This window comes from Schistocerca piceifrons, chromosome 6, assembly GCF_021461385.2.
Source record: "Schistocerca piceifrons isolate TAMUIC-IGC-003096 chromosome 6, iqSchPice1.1, whole genome shotgun sequence".
Classification (NCBI taxonomy): Eukaryota; Metazoa; Arthropoda; class Insecta; order Orthoptera; family Acrididae; genus Schistocerca; species Schistocerca piceifrons.
Window position 1 is genome coordinate 411,049,461 of NC_060143.1, and position 22,947 is coordinate 411,072,407.

General features: G+C 40.3%; 1 protein-coding gene across 1 annotated transcript in view; it reads left to right on the forward strand.

Annotated features, from left to right (window-relative positions):
* LOC124803110 (U4/U6.U5 tri-snRNP-associated protein 1) overlaps positions 1–20,124 on the forward strand; it is a 70,023-nt gene extending 49,899 nt beyond the window's left edge. The window contains exons 15-16 of the mRNA XM_047264267.1: positions 19,536–19,648; positions 19,731–20,124. Of these exons, the coding sequence (XP_047120223.1) occupies positions 19,536–19,648; positions 19,731–19,764 (147 nt within the window). The 3' untranslated portion in view covers positions 19,765–20,124. The remainder of the gene's footprint in view (positions 1–19,535; positions 19,649–19,730) is intronic.
* Positions 20,125–22,947: the final 2,823 nt, after the last annotated feature.

Here is a 22,947-nt window from a genome sequence, read left to right on the forward strand (position 1 = left end):
AGTGTGTTACTGTCAACAGTTCAGTGATAGGGTTGTTCTTTTCAGAATCAACTGCAAAGCAACATCAACAACGATAGTTCAGGTATATATGCTGATGTCGCAAGATGAAGATGAAGAGTTAGAAAAAGTATTTGGGAATGACAAAAGTATAATACAATATGCAAAGGGATGTGAAAATCCAATAGTAATGGTGATTTGGAATGCCATTTTAGCGGAAGGAGGAGAAAGAATGGTTACAGAAGAATATGGGCTTCATACTAGGAACGAGAGAGGGGCAAGATTGAGTTCTGCAGTAAATTTGAGTTCTGTTGCTACAGATGGAGGCGATGGAAGGAGTCGCCACTGTCTATTTGCATCGTCAAGGAAGGCCAAGGCAAGAAGAGTCTCGATCCATGATTTGTCATGGTACAGAAAGGCCAACGTGGGGACAAGAAACCAGTGACTGCTCTTCAGGATGGTAATGGCTGGCCATGTAACTGTTCAGACGGTAGCGGCCTGCAGTCTGGATAGTGCTGTAGCTTGATAGCAAACCACAGAGGGCATTGGTTTTGGTGGGAGCCTTCATTTCCTTATGGTCCTTCCCCAAGGAGGCTTCCCACCCTTTGGCAGGTTTGTGCTTGGCTACCACGGGGCCCCAGCCTTTGCAGCATCTTTTCCCTTCCATGCTGTATGTCTATCATCTTGCTATTCTTTTTCCCCTCCCTTGGGGAACATGTCTGGGGTGTTATTGGGAATGTTCAGCATTGTCTGTCGCTGAAGTAAGAACAGTCTGACCACTGCTTTCCACTTCCTTTTCCTTTCTTTTTTTCTCTTCTCCTCTTATTCCTTCGCTTCGGCGTTTGAGGTTCCTCTTTTCCTTCTTCCTCCCTGTGAGCTCCTGAAGGCTGGCCCATGCGTCTGATTCGTAATAGGTGACTGGATAAAATGTAATTCCCAGTGCCGGGTCGACAGGTAGGGTTTGCACATACCTCTGGTACAGGCCAGGCCCAGGGAGGGGTGATTGCCTGAGCTGCAACCTTCCCACATTGCAGATTGTTCCCTCTGCCAGGAGTTCGTGAGGTGTGACCTGAGGTCTGAACAATCCCCTAAGTCGGGTGCGCCCCTTGTGAAGGGGCTGCCAGTTGGAAGGAGCGTGCCACCGGAAACACTGGCAATTGTGGGGGATTTTCTTGCAATGAGTCAATCATCTTCACAATCATCGTCTACAAAATGTAAACGTAATGAGGCTAACGATTCAAAGGCCCTTCCCGCTGCACCACGGTTCCTCGTGGTCTCATGTACTGAAGACTGTTCACCACGTTAAATCCGTTTATTATTCAGAAAGGTGTTGATGCAGTTGCCGGCCCTGTGAAATCCTGCCCTCGTTTATGGAATAGCAATTTGCTTTCGGAGGCAACTTACGATTCTCAAGCACAACAACTGCTTGCCGCCTTGATTCTCCGCGGCTACCCTGTTTGTGTCGAGGCCCATAGAACTTCGAATTCTTTCCATGGTGTTATTTACACTAGGCAGCTCGACGGTCTCACCGAGGCTAAAATCTAATCTTACCTCGCTGATCAGGGTGTCATTGCCATCGATTGGGTGATGAAAAAGGTAGATTCCTCTTTAGTGCCCGCCTGCACTCCTTCTCAACTTTGATAGTGAGGTGCTTCTGCCCAAGATCAAAGCAGGCTATGAAATTATCACAGTCCGGCCGTACATTCCGAACCCGATGTGCTGCTACCACTGTCAACATTTCAACCACACTAGAATGTCTTGTCAACACCCAACCAAATGTGTAACCTGTGGTAGGGATACGCATGAGGGTGATTGTCCGCCTCCTTCTCCCGGCTGTATCAACTGCTGGGTTGGTTATGCTGTCTCCTCTCGGCATTGTCCCATGTACCTTGATCAGTGGGCCGTCCAAGAGATCTGGGTAAAGGAAAAAGTGCCATACCCAGTCCCTTGCAAGTTATTGGCTAGTCGCAAACCCTGCATTCTCCCATCTGGCACCTATAGTTCTGTTCTTGTTACCCCTCACTCCATGAAGGACATGGCCATGCAGCATGCAATCTCAAATTCAGCTCTGAGGTTGTGAAATCTCCCAATGTCAAGGTAGCATCACCATCCCCCTGTCCAGCTGTGAAACAAGCCATCAAACTCTCGTCTCAAGGGGCAAAGCCACCAGCTACTCAACTGGTAGCCGGAAAGGGCAGAAGTAGTACTCCGTGATGACTTCTTACGTCCCTCCTGCCAAACAATGTCAGAGTCCTCCCCTAACTGGAAAGGCTCGAAGAAGTCTACCAAAGGTAAATGGTCTCCTCCTTCACCGACTCGAAGATCTTCTTCAACAGTGTTGTCATGTGATACCTTAGCCTGGCTGGCCTCCGTCTCGCTGGTGCTACAATGCTGCCTTTACTATGAGGGAGCTAAATCATGCTCTCAGTTCATCTCAATCCTCCGTCGTAGGGCCAGATGCTGTCCACATTCAGATGTTGCAGCACCTTTCTCTGGCGGCAAGCACTTCCTACTTCCTACTACCTACAACCGCATCTGGCAGAGGGCACATTTCCCAGACTTTGGCGTGAAGCCACCGTCATACCCATACCTAAGCCCGCTAAGGACAAAAACCTTCCTTCTAGCTACCACCCCATCTCTCTGACCAACTACATTTGCAAGGTGATGGAACATATGATTCATGCCCGGCTTGTATGGTGGATCGAGTCCCTCAGTTTACTAAAAAAGGCAAAATGTGGATTTTGAGCGTGGCATTCCACAGTTGACCATCTCGTTACTTTGTCCACCCATGTCATGAGTGGTTTTCTGCAGAAATTCCATACTGTGGCCGTGTTTTTTTATGTGAAGAACGCCTATGGCACCTGCTGGAAAACTGGTACCCTCCGTACTCCTTACACATGGGGCTTCCGTGGCCACCTGCCCCATTTCCTTCAGGAATTTTTAGAAGAAGTGAGTTTTCAAGGTGTGTGTGGGTTCTGCTTTGTCACACACCTTTATCCACGAAAACCGTGTGCCTCAGGGTTCTGTCCTGAGCGTAGTCTTCTTTTCTATCGTCATTAACCCTACAATGGTCTGTCTCCCGCCAGGCATCTCCAGCTCCCTTTTTGTTGATGATTTTATTATCTATTGCAGTTCTCCATGGACCTGTCTCACTGAGTGGCGTCTTCAGCGATGTCTTGATTGTCTTTACTCCTGCAGCATTGACAGTGGCTTCTGTTTTTTCACTGACAAAACCATCTGTATGAATTTCTAGCAGTGCAAATGGTTTCTCCCAACATCTTTACATCTTAGGCTTGTTGCCCTTCCGTTCGTTGAAACTATGAAATTCCTGGGGCTCATGATCTCTTGGTCCTCCCATGTGTCTTACCTGGCAGCCCTCTGTACCCGGTTCCTCAGTGTCTTACATGCCCTAAATGGTACTCCCTGGGGTGCTGATCAAACCACCCTCTTCCATTTGTACCGGTCTCTTGTTTGTTCAAAACTCGACTGTGGGTACTTTGTTTATGCATCTGCACATCCGTTCCTCTTACGCTGTCTCAACACTATCCACCATCGTGGCATCCATTTGGCCATTGGCACTTTTTTCACTAGCCTGGTTGAGAGTCTAGGCTGAAGCTGCTGCACTACCACTGTCCTTCCACCGTGACTTTCTGCTCAACAGGTATGCATGCCATTTGTGTGCCATTCGTGGCCACCTATCTTATGCCTCCTTCCTTTGATTGACAGTATGGGGCATATCCCTCTTCTCTGTTGCCTCCTGGAGTCCACTTTCAGCACTTGCTATGGCAGCTTAACTTCACGCTACCTGCAATTTCCCATTGGGTGTGAACCCTTCACCACCTTGGCTTCATGAAGTGGCCCATGTTAACCTTGGCGTTCATTCTCTTCCTAAGGATACTTCTCAAGCCTCACTCTATTGCCTTCAGTTTCACGACCTTCGCATGGAACTTCGTGATAGTACCTTCATTGGCGCCTGTGTCTTTCGATATTGACTGCCGGCTGACACTGCTTAGTATTTACAGCCTAGCTTTTCACCCTGTATCAGGCCACAGAATACCGGGCGCAATGAGTCCTGGAAAACTGTCACTTCCTCACTCTTGGTGGAGCCATTGTGATGTTTATGTGGGTTCCTGGTCATGTTGGTCTGCCAGGAAACGAGGCTGCTGATGCCAAGGCTACAGTCCTCGTACCTCAGCCCGCTAGTTCCTGTATTTCCTCTGTTGGTCTCTGTGTTGCTGTCTGTCAGGAGGTGGTGTCCGTTTGGCATCGCCAATAGTCCTCCCTTCATGGGAATAAGCTTTGGCTTATTAAGCCTCTCCCGGCGCCTTGGACCCTCCCGCCGGGAGGAGATTATTTTAACTCTGCTGTGTACTGTGCACTACCTTTTTAGCCATAATTTGCTCAGTGGCACTGCCCCACCACTTTGTACGCATTGCACCAAAATTTTAACTGCCCGCCACTTCCTGGTGGAATGCTCTTTTTTTTGCCATTTTATGTTCCACCTTGAGTTTGCCATCTGATTTATCAGCTGTTTTAGTGAATGACACGTGGGCTGTTGACCGCATTTTACTTTTTATCCACCGAAGCAATATGGCGAAGGCCATTTAATTTTTAGTTTTGGACCTCCATTTTTATATGGTGTGGGGTTCTTTTTTTTTTACCCACTTGCCTTGTTTAGTTGTCTCCTATTATGTCCATTGGGACTGACATATAGTCGTTTCCCTCATCTCTGTGTTTGTGTTCTATAGTTTTGACTTGGGCGCGTATGACCCCAGTTGTTTTTTGCGCACTACAACAAAACAAAACAAACACTGCCGAAGATTGAAATAATTTTTATGTTCTCTATAGTTATGTTAAGGAAATTATCAGTTTTGTAAGTAAGGAGCACAGATAACCAGTTCCTTCCATAAGAACTCTTGCAGATGATTCATAATTGATGTGAGAAAGTTGAAAGATAGAGTAAGAGAGAGAAATACAGACTATTTCTAGTGCCACTGTAAATATCTATATTTCTTCAGTAGCGAATGATGACTGAACTCTTACAGAAATGCCACCTAGGCTAGAATAACTGAAAGTGCACAATTAACATTAAATTCTATACATATCACTGTCTACAGGAAGTCAATAATTTTACTACCAAACGCCCACGTCATGTGTAACCTTCTTTGACTGGTGCTCATAGTGGTGATAGTAAACTCATTAGCTCAATCAGCAAAGACATCTTCATTGGCCCATAAGCTCAGTAGCTCAGTGGTTACATGTATTGCTCGAATGCAGATGAAAATGCCAGGGCTAGATCCCAGAAGGCCATTAATGATTTTTTTGTGACACTTATCATTTCCTTCACCTCCAGCACTGTTTGTTACGATGAAAAAAATACTGACAAAAGGAGACCTCAATGGTGGGATGGATTTTATGTAACTCTACATGGTTCAAGCAGGTTAAAGTCCATGGTGTATTGCATATGCAGCCATTCATCCTGGAAGATCCTCATTTGTGAGTAATCAGCGAAAAAAAAATTGGAATTCTGGATGATGCTCTACAGCTTTAAAAATAGGAATGTTAAAATGATTAGTTGCATAGCATAGGTTTAAGGTATAGTTCTCACATGCGTAAGGTTATAGATTCAATTCTTGTCGGCTGCTTCAAATTTCTTTTTATTTTTACATCTTTATTGCAATGACTTTGATCATTATTTTTATTCAAGTAAGGGGTTTAAATGTAGTGTTCTCATTTCTGTTTGTTTCTTATGTTGTATTAATCATAATATTAAATTTGTCATTTGCTTTCATTTTTCTTCTTATAATTCTTTTTCCACTTCGAATCTTTGTTCACATGATTTTAATTATTGTTCTGTATACTTCAGTTTAATTTCTTCCATTTTACCATCTTATATTTTTGTCCATGTTATTGCATTCACTTTTCTTATCCCAATTTTGCTGGAATTTCATTTTACTGATAACCCTTCTTTCATTTTAATCTTTATCTGCATTATTTTGTCCACAGTATAATAAGAATATATGTTTTAAATGTTTGTTTGACGATTATCATAAAAAAAAAACTGTATGTGTTGTAAGGAAAAATACATTTTTGATGCCATCTCACAATCAGTATTAATAAATTATTTTGTCTTTCATTTTTTAACTGGTAGATTGGCATTTTCAATTTTTAAGTATTATGATAGGTAAATAAACATAATTACATAATCAAGTACAATGCTGAAAATTTTTAGACCTCTATTATGTCATATCTGTTAAGGCAGTCTAGAGCAGGTAAACAAGACTAACACATCTTTAAGATGTAAATGTCACATTTACATCTTAAAGACATGTGTTAGTCTTGTTTACCTGCTTTGGACTGCCTTAGCAGGTATGACATAATAATGGTCTAACAAATTCTAGCATTGTACTCGATGACATAAAATCTGAAACCTAGATGGTACAAAAGATAAATACAGTAATATACTGTAAAATGGCGGTTTAGTCTTTTAAACAGTGTTGCATGACTGTGGCTCAATATCGTTGAAAACTTTTTACCTGTCATCTGCTTCGATCCGTTCCAGAAACTGAAGAGCAAATTCGGAACGTTGCTGCGGATCATGAGATTTCAGTTGCAGCACTGTCTGGATCTTGTATGAGTCCCAGTGTAAAATAGACCACAAAATTTTCTGTATGGTTGCCCATAGGATGGACAATTCGTGTGACACTGCACAAGCACGACCTGGGGCATGTGTCACATGGTTAGTTACAGCAGGGGCAACCTCATCAATAGTTTCCATCGGAATAAGAGGTCTTTCTCTTCCAGGTGCCACACAAGCTCACCGGTGTTTCTGAATCATCTTCAGACTATTTACTGACACTGGACCCCTTCCACCCTCAGCACCTTGGTCAGCAGTACTCTCTCAGTGCAGCATTGTTATTGCTGTCATTCACATAAAACAGTTTCACTAACAGTGCATGGTCTTTCTTCTTGATAGCCATGCTGTTTACTCACGTTTTGGCTTGTGAAATGACAGTGTGGATGTGATACCGTCATACAAACAGTGTACAGTACCAAATTTGCACATGGTGGTTACAACTGGAACTAATTTGTTTTCCGGTGTAAATCAGTTCCACGCTAATGCCTTAGCATATTTATCAAGTTTCGCTGCCATTTGATAATTACAGCTCAGCTCAAACTGGACCTCCTTCAGAAGCTGCACTTCAATTATAACCACCCAGTACATGAATCCCGGGTGACCGGATGTGGAGCTTTGTGTTAAAACTTCAGGATAGCTGGCTGTAGCTGAGCTGGGATGACAAGCAATCATTTCCACTCAGATCCCCTTATACAGTTTTCTATTTCAAATGACTTAGATCGAGAGTCAACCAAGGCTGTCATGATGGTGCATTTCAATTACTGAAAAAGCTCAATAACTGCATCAAAAGGACCTGTTTATTGCAACTACTTTTATGGCATTACAGTCACATTTTCATGTAACAAACTATTGACCTAAAGAAGGTACTGTAACCATAATTAGCACTATCTCAAAACAATACACCAAATAGATAAAATTCTGACTGACATGTCAATACATAATATCCTTAAAATTCCATAAGGGTAAATAACATAAGTCCCCTACCTTATACCATGAAACTCATATCACAAAATATGCAGTAGTCATGAATAGAGTAACCAAAGACAAAGACCTAGAAAAAGGAGTAGTTGAATAAGAACTGTCATCCAAAAAGTGGAAACACCCCCAACTGAAAACAAACTTACTGGACGTTGATGGGACATCATCTCATGCAACAGCCTGCTACACTAATGTCGCATAGATAGGATGAGCAGCCCTCATCCTAGGAGGATTGCACAGCAGATAATGCACTGTAACCAAGAAAACTGAAATAGCAAGCCAAGGCCCACCAAACCAATGCAAGATGCAATGGCAAAACAAATCAAAAGTTAAGCCATAGAAAAAGAATACAAACAGTGTCACAAAAGAGGTGGGCAGAAGGTAAACATACTAGTTATGTAGTCCCCGCTCCCCCTCATCGATGTGTGCATTGTATAACCAATTTAAGTATGCTCAAATGGAATGGCAACATAGTGTTACCTCCACATTAAGGATAAATTCAAGAATAGTTTAGGGCATCTGAGTATTTTTACCTGTTCTAAAGTGTTACGCAGATGTCCCATCTGGTTCACTAAGTAAAATTTTTAGAGTTTTGGAAATATTACCAATAGAATGTCCCTCATCATGTAGGCATACACAGAGTGCTGTATCAGAGTTATTCCTCTCAGGGTGTTCTTTAAGTCTAACCTTAAAACATCTGCCCATCTGGCCACATATTTTACTGGGCAGGTCGCAAGAAATCCTTTACATGCCAGTACCATTAAAGGAGGCAGATCTTGACATGTGTCTCATGGAGGCACCAAGACTCTTAAGAATGAAAAAAACATGTATGACATTCTATGCATGCAGCTCCTTCATTTGTTTTACCAACATAAAGGATCCTGTGGTATATTGTATGATCTGGCTCACATTCCAGTGTTAAAGTAATTAATTGTTCAGAGTTGGTACCAAGTGAGGTGATGCAGTGATTAGCACAATGTACTTGCTTCCAGGAGGATGATGGTTCAAACCCACGTCTGGCCATCCTGGTTTAGGTTTTTTGTGATTTTCCTAAATCACTTCAGACAATTGCTGGGATAGTTCCTTTGAAAGTTTATGGCGGACTTCCTTACCCATCTTTCCCTAATCCGATTGGGCCCGATGACATCGCTGTTTGGTCCCCTCCCCCAAACCAACCAACCAACTTTCATAGTTGGTAATAATGTGCCCATTACCAGTCTTATTCATTCTTTTTGTAATAATTTTTCTGTTAATGAGCTCTGTGTTGTAACCATTGCTATAGGCAGTGTGCTGTATGATTTTGAATTGGCTATCAAAAGATTCATGACTAAGTGAAACACTATGCAGAACTCGAAGTAATTACCTGATGGGTGCCATGTTGCAAGAATGGAGATGATTCAAATCATTGTGAATGACCAAGTCAGCAGTGGTATTCCTTCCATATACAGGGTGAGTCAGAAGTAAAGGTACATGCTTTGAGGCGTGATAGTACTAGTGACTCTGAACAAAAAACTTCATATTGACATATGCTCTATTGTGAATGGTTTCTGAAATAGAACACGTTTAATACCACTTTTGTAAGTTTTTCTTGTATAACTCAAAAAGTGCACCCACCAACAAAAAAGTGTCTCACTACACAATTAAACTAAATTAAATTTTCTAGAAAAAATGGTCCTATATCTTTTTTGTCTAGGGCAACAACTTGCTTGAAGTGATTGCGACAATATCGGAAATCTTGCATTATGTGCTTGTACTGTAGTTCAGGTCCTTTTTGTGGTCAGTTTGAGGTAGTTTTACAACTTGATAGACCCCCAAGTGTCCTTTTTCAAAATATTCATTTCAACTTCCTCTATACTACTGCAGTATGTTGTAAACAACGACAATGAATAATACAGAAAATAAATAGAAATGTACATTAAAAGTGTTCTGTGTCGGAAACCATTCAGAATAGGGCATATGTCCACATAAAGTTTTTTGTTCAGAATCACTAATGGTATCACCCATCAAAACACTTGCCTTTCCTCCGGACTCACCCTGTATATCATTCTTAATTTGGTCCCGTCTAATTTAATCAGCAGATCAAGGTAAGGGCCTTTCAACAATTATCCTGTATGGTGAACTGAGTACAGGCATGTTGCATATTTTAGAGTATCTACAAATGGAGGACAATATTCCTTAGTACCCTGGTGGTCCACAGAGCAGTTCCGGCTTACTATTTTATTAGTGAACTGAGGAAGCCATGTCTAAGTTTGATGTTTAAAATGAGTCGTAAAAATTTTAGCCAGGCAATACGCTAGAGGTGATGCCATAACAACACCATGTTGTTGTTAGTAATACAGATCAGCAAATCTGAAATAATTATTATAAATAACTACCATCGTTAACTGTAGTATATCCCTTATTTCATCACGTGGTCTGCCACTGTGTTTGCGTAGGTTCAGTGCAACCAAGTTAATGACCTATTCCTTGGGGACATTAGTATGTACGAGGGCTATCCACAAAGTACATTACGTTTTGGAATTAAAAATAAATAAAGTATTGGAGAATTTTTTTGTTATATACAGATGAAAGCCACACTTAAATACTACTTTTCTACATAGTTGCCATTTACATGAAGGCACTTATCGTAGCGATGGACGAGCTTGGAAATTCCTTCGTCGTAAAATTCAGCCGCCTGCGCGTTCAACCATGTAATGACTGTCTTTTGGGACAGAAAAGGTGTGATTTTTGTGGATTTCCTGGAAAGAAGCACTACAATAAACTCTCAAAGGTATTGCCAAACTCTGCACAACCTCAGAACAGCAATACAAAACAAGCGCAGGGGAAAGTTGGGCTCAAAGATCTTGCTGATTCACAACAACGCCCGGGCCCACACGGCAAATACCACTCGTGAAGTTCTTGAATCTTTTAAGTGGGAGATGTTTCTTCATCCGCCGTACAGTCCCGACCTGGTACCGAGCGACTTCCACTTATTCCCAGCACTGAAGAAGTGGTTGGCTATGCAGCGTTTTGATGACGACGCACAGCTTCAAGAAGAGGTAACCACGTGCTTGAAGGCGCAGGCGGCCGAATTTTACGACGAAGGAATTTCCAAGCTTGTCCATCGCTACGATAAGTGCCTTAATTTAAATGGCAACTATGTAGAAAAGGAGTATTTAAGTGTAGCTTTCATCTGTATATAATAAAAAAAATTCCAATACTTTATTTATTTTTAATTCCAAAACGTAATGTACTTTGTGGATAGCCCTCGTATATTCTTAATTTCCAGAGACACAATATAGGTTCCAAGCAGAATGTTAATTTCATTCAGTATATTGTTAATGTGTTGTCAGTTTTTGACGTTATGATTGACAGGATGCAGATAATGTGGATTCAGATATTTTGCCACATGTATAATTTTTTTTTTTTCAGTACTTGTCCTGGTTGACTGAGTGTATTAACAATAGGCATAACCAGCAGATTTGTTGTATGGATCTTTAAGGTACCCCTAAGTACAGCTGCACTAGGATTATTTGGCAAGAGCAACTTCTTACAAACAGACCAAGAAAAACCTTTGTGTCCTTTTTCCTACTGAGTTTGCAAAGATGTCACTCTTACCTGTGAGTCTTGGGGCACACTGAAGACTAGCTTAATGATCCATATGCCAAATTTGCTGGTAAGGCTTTTTGTCAGTGTATGTAATGAACCAGGACATGATACTTGGGGGATGGGCTGCCAATGCCCACTTATCATGGCACTATTTGTATCATCTTTCCATGGCTTTACTTTTGACTTGGTTTTGTGATTGTCAGGTCACTTTAACATCTGCTTGGTACATGAAATGCTTTTAACACCTACTAATTTTTTTTTTTTTTTTTACAGAAGTTCCTCTATCTTCTAATGCTTACCATCATATTTACATCAGATTAGTTCGACATTTTGCTATTGCTTCTTGCATTTTTTTGGTAGCTCTTGGACCACTGTGTTGGTTCTCTAGGTTTCAGTGCATGTACCACTGTGCAGTCTTCCTAGGCTGGGGATTGCGTATTCTGTCTACATGACACTAGCGTAGCAGGTTGATACTTGAGAAGATGTCTCCTGTATATCTGGCAAGCTTGTTGTCAGTTGTGGGGTGATTTCATGTTTAGGATGCTAGATCTTATTCAGCTATTCCTGTTTCTAGAGCTAGGTCATGGTTATTTTACTCATGACTGTTGTGTACTTTGTGATTCCAACGTTTTGTTGAAAAATAGGAGACTTTTATTATTTACCCTTATGAAGTTTTAAATACATGATGTACTGAAAGGTCCGTACATCTCACATTCCAGTCAGAATTTTATTGGTTTGGTGTATTGTTTTGAGATAGTTCTAATTATGGTTATTGTAGCCTCTTTACATCAACAGTTTGTTACCTGAAGATCTGCCTGTCATTTTGACAGAAATGTTGCAGTTTTCATCAATTCAAAATTTTCCATTTATTAATTATAATTCCTCTTCGTCTGTTTCTTGTTTTTCAAGGTATCTGTGGCTTTTCAGCCATGCTAGATCTTCTCTCTGTTCAACAGCCATGCCATTTAATGCAGCGATTGACTGAGAATTTGTCCATGCTGCTGTGTTCTGCCACAAGATTCCTTGAAAGGCAGTCTGCATTCTTGTGTTTCCATACTTTCGAATACTGCTGTAATGTTGCATTCATAAAGCCTTGGTGCCCATCTCAGCAATGGACCAGATGGATGTTTCAAGGTGGTCAGCCAGTATAGGGAATGGTGATTCATCATGACAGTGAATGATTTGCCAAATAAAAATGAATCAAATTTGTTGCATTCTTGTCGTACAGTGCTAGGACTAAAGAATATGTTTGTACCTCTAAGTACAAGTAAAGATCTTTATTGCACCTTGTTCCAGGAAAACTTGTCATTTAACTGCAATAGTTTTTGCAACGGATGTGCGTTCATACAGAAGTCCTTTATGAATTGAATTTTCCCTGGGTAGGGGCAGACTCCATCTCCATTTACTAGCTGTCCCAGGATTTTTATTTCTTGGGCAACAAAGAGGTACTCATTTAGATTCAGAGGCCTACAGTGTGAACAAACTTCAGCACAGTTGTCAGGTGGCCTAGATCTTCTTAAAATGTGCTAGAGAAAACGACTGTGTCGTCCAGATCAGAAATACATTTTGTCCATTTAAAATATCAGAGCAGATTGTCCATCATACACTTGAAGACGGCTGGAACATTACGCACTCCAAATGGCATAACTTTGAATTCAGGGGCCATCAGGAGTTATGAAGGCTGTCTTTTCATCGTCAGCCTCGTGGACCTAAATTTGCCAGTAATCCCTCTGCATGTCCGTAGTTGAGAAACACTTTGGTCCTCTCAAGCAGCAAGAAAGTCATCAATGCACAGCAATGGGAAGACATCTTTTTTGTGAATTTGTTCAGTTGTTGGTTGATGCAGAAAACCATGTGCCATCCTTTATCTTTACAATGACCACAGGAGAGCACCAATGATTCCCCTAAGGTTCAGTGATGCCATCTTGCAGTATCTTGTTCACTTCCTCTGGAATTATTTGTCGTTCAGCAGACAACACCCCATGTGAGTGTTCGGCAATTGTTGGATGATCTCCAGTGTCGATATGGTGTTTTCCTGTGGGCCGTTTGGTCTGTCTTTTCTGCACTCTGGATTTTAAATCATCTGAAAATTTGCACAGAAAGCTAACACGCGCTAATGTTACCCGGTCGGGCCAGATCCTATTGGCAGTTCAATAGTAACTTCCTGTCCTGCATTGTCTGAACTGGTATCGGAGCACAATTCTTTGTTGATGCTATTAAGGTGTCCTTGGAGTGGTTTGGCTGACTCTACTCACATTCCTTTATGGCTGAGTTGTGACTGTTTGTGATCTACAGTTCTCCATGGCCACCTCTGATGCTAGCATGTAGATCCCTTTTGTGAGCTTAAGCAGCTTTTTGCATTCGACAAAAGCTTCACAGTTTAACTAAGCATCTAGATCAACAACTGGAAGTCTTCTTGTTGATGATGGTGGGATGCTAGTGTCTTCAACAGCAGACCAAACATTATTATGTATGCTTGTTGAAATAGCTTTGTCAGTCTGAATACCTGATCCTCCACAATCTGTTACTGCTTGTGATGCATGCAAGATGTCTCATCCTAAAATAACAGTTTTAAGGGCTGTGTTCTGTCATTGGTAATTATCCTTGCAACAAATGTTCCTGTCGCTGAGCATTTTTCCCATTTGTAACTGTTAGCACACACTATTTTGTACTACAAAAGATGGTCTCATTTCAGTAGCAATGACATTACAGAAAAGAAAGCCTATGAGTCAGCTATCACCCAGATAGGTTGGCTGCTCAAGACGACATAATTGAGGATTCCAGACATCTTGGTGATTGGTGTCCATGGAGAATTTTCCTCTGTGGTGGCCTCAGCTCTATAGATGGTCACCTCGCTTAGTTTTCCTGAATTTGGTGACTAGGTGAGCAGCTGGTACCTCTGTACAGCAACAGGGAAAGGCTATGGCATATTGGAGAGTGACCTCATCCAGGATACAATGACAGGCTACATCCCACAGGTTGACAGCCATCACCTGCAGTTGAGTGGGGTGAATAGAACTGTTGTGATGATGACATCTGGCCATCTAATAGTTAACTTCTCTTTTTTCCGTGTACAACATGTCCTGGACATCCACAGTGTAAACATAAAGGCATGTTTTCCCTGTCCTACAAAGTACTTTCCTTCTGCAGGGCACTGTCCTTGATGGAAGGATTGGCTGTACAATCTTTGGTCGGGTGCCGGGTTGTCATCGTCATCATTTGATGAGATGGCAGAGTTCATTCGTCATGACGTATTCAACTGGTGACAGATGTTGGCACTAAAGAGCGATATGCACTTCTTCAGTATTACCTATTACTGATGTATTATGTCAACATTCATGACTGATATCTCTTGTGAACTTAGACTGTTCTGGCTGTCATAAAATGTTGCATCTCTTCTCTTACAGTCTGGTGTATGAGAGAAGTGTGGTCATAGTGGTCTTCCACAACTGGAACCACATTTGCAAGTCGGTTCATAGCACTTTCCTCTCTCTTCTGTTGCATTTCCTGAATGTGCTGGCACCACTTGATGAATTCCTCAGTTGTGACATTCCATACGAGGAGAGCTTGGTGTATGTTTTCTGCAACTTGTTTCATTAAGTGTGAGATTTTGTCAGCTTCTGTCATATTCATATCCACCTTCTGGTATAGGGTCCAAACATTTTGTATGTAGAACTGTGCCATTTCCCCATTGAACCACTGTTGGGCTGTGCTGTTCAAGTAAAAAGTACACATTTGCAAACATATCATGTCATCCCACCTTCTGTATTTGGTGACTGGGTTGAATCCTTTCCAACTGTTTCATCGAGCCCTGAGCAGCACCTCTGGAAACACTCATGAGTACCTGTTGTGCAACTGACTTCCTGATGATTTAGAATCCATTTGTCTCCTAAATATATGAATTGTGGAAATGATGTTTCAATCCTCGTTCCTTTCCATGTACTCAACAGTTTTTACATTGTCTAATTAGAGCCACGGTGATGTAGGTGTTTTGAAGTACCTGGCATCTCCACCAAATGATGTCACATCATAACCCAGAATAAAATCTAAATCAAGAGCAGGGTCATCATGAAGTACAACACTTAGCACTGAAAGCATGCTTGTTGTTAAGTGATGTACAGCCATAATGAAACAGAACTGAATTGCACAGAGAAAGCTACTATACAAACATCAGATATTCTAGAATATACAAACGTAAGAAATTTTGAGAATCTATGAGAAATGATAAATACCAAATAATAACTAATTGCTCTTAGTTGGGTTTGAACTGGTGGCCCACACATGCCAGACAGTGGTGCTACCTGTATTCCACAGTGTGAACATCACAGTTCACAGCATTATAATAGTAAAGATACTGTTTTTCAACTGTTATATTTATATACATTTTTATGCACATTTCATAATGTGCAGTGGTATCATTATTTGAAGGAAATGTCACTACTCAATACCCTATTTATAAATAATCTGTGCTACTGTGAAAAGTCACGTTGGTGTGAAATTTTTTGAAGGATTCGATAACACAATGACCTAGTTGCATGGTACACAGTCGCGTCTTTTCTCAGTCGTCTCTGTAGTTCCTGCAACTTTTCTAACAGGCACTGTATCTTCTGGTGTGATTTTACTTCTCTTCTGGTGGTGACAGTTTCTCATGGAAATAATATTTTCTGTATATGCCTGCACTTGAAATGCTGGATGTGTGTGTTTAATAAAGCCAATCGTCCTTTCTGAGAAGTATGCAAAATTTTAAACCTTTTAAAGTTTATGAACAACGTTGGCATGCACAACTGCTATTATAAAACTAGGGAAGCAAAAATTTTCCCACCATTGTAATCTGTTAAAAGGTTGCATAATGGCTCAACATCTGTATTGGGGAAAATCATAGTCTAGTAAAAGTCAAACTTCACTACTTCAACAAATCAGACCTGAATTTACAGTGACATGTGAAATTATCTTGTGTTTACAATACATATGGCTCATATTTCTGTTTCATTAGTTTTTTATGTAGTAGTCCAGAGAAAACCTGCCCTGTTATTAGTAATTGTTTCGAATCCAAAGCATTCTTTTTCCACAGTTCAGTGACTGCAGGACTCCAATGTGTTCTTGCACATGTCAGAACACAGGAAGGTTTCATAGAGTAATACAGCACAGCTGTTGATGCAGAGTGAAACAACCTTCAACATTTCAAGCACGATTGTGGTTCATGTATCTTTGGCACAATTCTCAAGTCTTGACGTGTGTGGGTGGTGTGTTGGGGCAGTCCACTCTGCTATCCCATAATTATGAGAAATGCAACTACCTTTAGCCAAAAAACTGCTCTCACAACCTATGAACTCAAAACACACAAAAACAATCGAGTGAAGAAAATGACATGCACATCTTTAGGATTTAAAGTTAAAACACAGCCAAATGAGTTTAGTTCATCCGTCAATCCAATGTGTGTGAAATGTAAACATTGCACTTGGTGATGTCACAACAACTAAATTTTTGATTGAAACTATATAAAATTCTTCTATATTTTTAGGTGAAACATTAAGTACCAGTTTCACGACTAAATGTCAATCCTATGTTCCTAAGAATCAGTGGCTAGTTTTCTTGAATACCACTCATGGATGTAAGAGCATGCAGCTAGAACAAATAGCTGACCCTTTTGATGCGGGAGGATGTGATAGTTATCTTCAGCACATAAACAAATAGAGGAAGATTGTAAACAAATTAGGTAACAACTCATCAAATAGTAGAGGTGTTGAGTCGTAGACAGTGAAGTGGGGTTTGGGAATGACATTTTCCACTCTATGCACTATCTGTCACATGGGTGTCATGTATGCCAATTTTTACCTTACAAATATCTTGCGGTTGCCATTCCTGAAGTTATTCAGATAGTAGACCTGCTATGCTGTATCACTAAACCTCGTTGTAAGAGTTTCTTACCTTTTGCATTGGGCAGGTGCCAGAGCTACAAGCTATCCAAACACATAAAAAGATGATGTCACTTTTGTGGTAGCTCTTCTGTATTTTAAGCATACTGTTTCCGCTGTACAACATCATTTACAATTGAGGATTAAACATATCTCTCTTAACTGGCAGTTCAGCATGTTATAACTTATGTACTAATTTGACATTACAAAATGGCAGATTACTTATATTCTTCAGATGTTGTGGCACTGACATTATTGCTTAGGTCATTTGTTTCATGACTTCCAAGGCACTGGCAAGCCATGAGGCCAGAGCGTAAGCGACCTCCACAGCAAGTGGGTGTGCACACTCCCCATCACACCTTGTTGATGTGTCAATGTTCTGAGCTGACACCTTTTACACACCATATGCACTTATGGCAAACCAGAACGTATACAGTGGGATGTTCCACGCCTAGCAAAACCCTTAACAACGTTCTCAGTTTCCATGAACATCTTCTGTTGGCCTGGGTAGTTAGAAGTGGTACATATTATCCCATAACATTGACATGTTATGCCATAACAGTCAGTCTTGCTTGTGTGCCCATCAACAACTCAGTTCCTCTGCTGTTTGTTGAGTTGTTAACCTTTGTTCCTAAATTATTTACATTTTACCAAGACTTTCTATGGCCGTATTTGAAGAGGAAGATTAATATACATCAAATCTGAAATTGATTGTTCTTCTCCTTCTTTCTTGAAGGACTGTTCTTATCCTGATTTTCTTTCATGAAAAAGTCACTCTTATTAGTAATGCAACTGCATATGCAAAACCATTCCACCATATGCCCCAAGCCACTGGAGTTGGCAGCCATATGTGCACGAGATGTGCTTGCTTGTGTGAATGAATGGTGTGTATTGCTCTTTTTCCTACAAAGGCTGTGGCTGAAAGCTTATGTATAAGTGTCTCTTAATTGTGCCTGTCTGCAACTTAACATGTTATCTTTACGTTAGGTAGTACTCTGTCTTTTCCTACATTGTTGGATTTAATGTACAGAATTGTTATTGCATGGAGAGATGTACCAAATGCTTTGAAATGACTATAAATGATTGACACGATTTTGTACCTTTTCTAATTAGTTATTTATTTCTTTGTAAAAGCATCTTTCACTGTAAAATAGATATTTCAAAATTGATCTTATCTGTAACTGGCCTACCAAGCAAGATGACACAAAGATTGAGAGACTTGACTTGCAGTTGGAATTAGACAAATTCTGTGAAAGTTCCTTGACAATTTGACTGCCGTTTCCTTACCATTTTTGTCCAATGTAAACCTTTTCTTAGCCCCTAATATCTTCAGAGAGATACAGAAACTCCTAATATTCATTAATGCAAGGGTTGAAACTTAAATAGTGGCAACTATTTATTCACAACCGATACAAAAGTGTTACATGTTTGCACCTGTTACTGTCCTTCAAATTAGTCACCAGCTTTGTGTAGAACCTGTTGCCAATGATGTGGAAGGCATAGTATACAGTTAGCAGAGCCTGTTCTGTTGATAGTGTAAATGGAGCGGTCTACTGCGTGTCGAATCTCTGTAACCATTCTGAAGCGAATGCCATGAAGTGGTTCCTTCATCTTCGGAATCGAATCAAATCAAAGTCACAAGGACTTAAGTCCTGAGAGTATGGTGGATGGTACAGTACTTCCCAGTCCCATCGACCGAACAGAGCAGCCACAGCTTGTGCTGTATGCGCCCGCACATTGTCGTGCAAAATGATGAGTGGGTTACACAGAAAGTGTCACCACTTCTTTCACAAAGCTGGTCGCAGGTGATGCTCCAAAAACAAACAATAATACTGTGCATTGATGGTGTGCCATGGAGGAACGTAATGCGTTTGGATAACACCATCACAATTGTATATGAGAATCACCATAACTATAGCCACTCCATTCGCACCATCAACAGAACAGACTCCGCTAACGGTATACTATGCCTTCCACATCGCTGGTAATGGGTTCTACACGATGCTGGTGACTACTTTGAAGAACTGTAACAGGTGCAAACATGTAACTCTTTTGTGACAGTTGTGAATAAATAGTTGCCACTATTTAAGTTTCAACCTTACTATTTGGAGGGAAACGATCTTCAAATCCCCATCAGGATATTAAACTCCTAAGCTTCTTTCCTCCCTGTAAATGACTTCATAATATTAATTCAATGAACCACAGTTTATGAATGGTATTTTCTAATTTTAAAAATTATTTGTAGCCTAAGTTGAGAATTCTCTTTCTAGTTTGATGACAAATAGTAAGTGGAGATTTTTTTTTTTTTTTTGTGGAAAGCTGCAGATTGAACCTTTCCCGCACAACTAGAAAAAAGTAAATACTAGTGTTAAGGTTTTCTCCTAATTGCTTTAATTTATACTACATGTTCTATTTTACAGTTGATGAAACAAATGAGCTCAACAGACACACCATTAGGAACACTGAGTTTACTTCAACAGAAGCAGAAAGAAACTCAGTCAGCATTTGTTGTCCTCAGTGGAAGCAAACAGGCGTAAGTTTATTGATACTTTTTTAATGATGCAATAAATATTGGCTTCCTACATTCACATTCTCGTAAATCTGTTTATTTTCAGGACATCTATTTCAAAGACATTGAAGAAGCATTAGTTTACAAAGGAGCCTTGTTAATAAGTGGACTAGAGACATTTTCATTTGGCGGTGCACTTATGAAATGGAACATTATTGTCACTTTGTGATATACATAATTATTGACATTCATCTTTTGGTGACCATTTCACCATTATTTTAGAGTCCTAAAAATGTAAATAGTATAATTAAAAGATGGAATTTAGTGGTGTAGGAAATTGTAATCAGTGTTACTTGACTGGTTGGAAAGAGAATTAAGTGCAGTCTTCATTTCATTTCATTGCATTTCACCATTTATTGACCATTGTATTTTAGCATTGCTGATATATATTGTTTTCTTACTTTGTGATATTACATTCTCAAGTATAAAGTTGTATTCAATTAGTTGGTTTATTTATTTGCCAAATTCCTACTATTGACAGCATATGATACTGGAATCCTTCATGACCACTGCTAGAGAATGTGCTGCAGAGAACCATAAGAACAACAGAGGTTAATGATTTACTTCAACAAATAATGTCACCAAGTTCCACAGTCTCTGATATTTAAAAATGCGAACCCTTAATAGAGTACACGAGTTCAAAATTACCCCTAAACTTCTAGATTAATCAATATGCACCAGAATCTGAGAGAGGTCAGACAGTAAGGAATGATGAAAAATGCAAGATACTATTTGTAGTCACAAGACAGTGAAGAGGTGATCATCCAGATATAAGAGAGAATATAAAATGAGAGAAACTGTAAGAATGTGTTGGAGACTTACCTGAAAGGAAGGATCTGTGGAAAGGTTAAAAAATGTAAGAAATAAATAGTATTATATTCGAAATAAGGAATTGTCAGTAAGGGAATGATGAAATAAGAGGAAAAGAAGTCATTCTTGTAACTGAAATAAATAACAGGATGCAAGTGGACTTCTGGACAATAATAGTTTAGTCAAGATTTGGCATGTAAAAGACAGCAGGAACATAGGATGTGAGTGGCAAACAGCTTCCTTGTACGTAACCGGGCTTTCTGTTCAAAACAATGTCATATGAAAACGTAATCAGGCTCCCTGTTCTAAACAATATCATATGAAAACATAGTTTCTGTTTCAGTATTGTTGCTAAATCCACATAAGGATATGCTTGGCCCAGCAGTTGCTCTGGAGGGATAGTTAGTGCAGTGTTACTGATTCCGGACAGCAGCTGTAGCATGTGCTCTATGCTGTTACAGTACCTTTCTGAGACTTTATAACATCTGGTATTGAAAAGCAATTTTCTGCTTTGCATTTCTTAAGAGTGTATGTTCTATAAATTATATCTCTTGGCTGTTTATGTAGCATTAGTCATTTGCTACAAGGAGTGTGATGGGAATAGAGCAAGGTCCGATACCAACCATCTGCTTTGAGTAGGAGCACAGTTAATTTTTATTCTGGGAGAGGGTTTCAGTTCTGTTCATGTACATGATGTTCATTGAGATCAATACAAGTAAATGACGTCAAAACACAGTCACTAAAAGAAATATAGAACAGAATTACTTATACAGAAATCCATCAAATTGTATTTTCACATTATCCAGTTGCCAATCCCACAATATTAAAATATCCTAAAATTCCCAATCTCTGGCGCCATTTGTAACTGTCTTTTACAAAGTATATAATGTGTGCTGTTCCAAATCCAGTTATATTCTCAAAAACCACTTCAAACAATAATCACGAGAGGTTTTAAGAAATACTGTATAGTCAGCATAGGGCCACCCAAAATACTCAAAACATTAGGAATAAGGATCGTTACAAATTACCACAGACTGGCTTAGAAAAAATCACAACTATGGCCATTCAAATGCCATAGTAAAATAACATGGAATTGTCATAATGTCAGTAATGAAGAGAAAACCTTTATACAAATAAATAATACAGTCACCTTTAAACTTGTCAATAGGAAAGTTTATATGACATCCGTAACTAGTGCCCCTGACACCCAAAAAGTTCCTAGTGACTCAAAAATGCAATATGCTTCAGCTTCATTTTACTGACCCAAGGTAATATGCTGGTGGCAGATCTTGTTGGTATGTGCAACTCCTTGGCTGGCCGAAACACATGGAGCGCACAACCCACTAGCCGCTGGTGTGACGAAAGGTGATGATTTCTTGCTGGTCGCTCAGCAGAGAAGACCAAACTTTGAAATTGGACCCAGCAATGGCACTTACCTCCACTTCTAGTAAACTTCAAGCAGCGAGCTCCCGGCCCCTGGTGCACCTCACACTGCACTGAGATTACACTGGCGCGCGAAACAGAAACTCCGTGCATTTCCATTGTTAAACGGTTTTATTGTTGTTGGTGGGTTCAAAATGACCCACGATTCCAGTTAAGGGTTAAGTATATTGAGTTGCATGACATCTTTCATCTTTGTGCGGGATCTGTAGTATAACATAAAATTCTTTGGAATAGCAAGTTCCACTCTTATTCTCTTAGGCTGTTGGAAGATGTTCATGAGAACTGAAAATGTAGTTTAGATGGTTGATAAGGGTAGAAGTCCAATTCTGCGCAGACTCATTTTAAGTCTGTGCAGATAAAGTGTAAGTCATATCAGCTCCAGACATCGGCAAGGCACAGCAGTGGCTTTACTGTATTTACTCGAATCTAAGCCGCACCTGAAAAATGAGACTCGAAATAAAGGAAAAAAAAATTCCCGAATCTAAGCCGCACGTGAAATTTGAGACTCGAAATTCAAGGGGGGGAGAAAAGTTTTAGGCTGCACCTCCAAATCGAAACAAAGTTGGTCCATTGTAATACGAGACACAATTTAGGTCGAATGAATGACGATGCAGCTACGGTAGTTTGGTTCGAGTCGTAAGCGTAGCAGTTAAGCTTTACCAGGTAGCCATTGCTATGCGTCAGGCACTCCGTCCGTATTTATACGGGTACCCTTCCTTTCTCACGTGCTTCGTCTGGTTTGAATCAATTTCTTATTTTGCTTTCATCTTATAAGTGCCGTTTTCTTTGTTATAGGTGTTTACGTCACTCTAAGCTGAAAATGCATTACTGTACTTTGTCATGCATTGTTTGTCGCATTTTGATAGTGCGTGTTTACGGCCTGTCCACGCTCGCGGCATGGCTTGCTTTTGTGCGTGCTACCGCTGCTTACAATAAAATAAAATAAAAAAGAGGAATCGTCTCATTAGTGAAACAATGGCAAGAGACTGCTATTTGTTGTTACTTACACT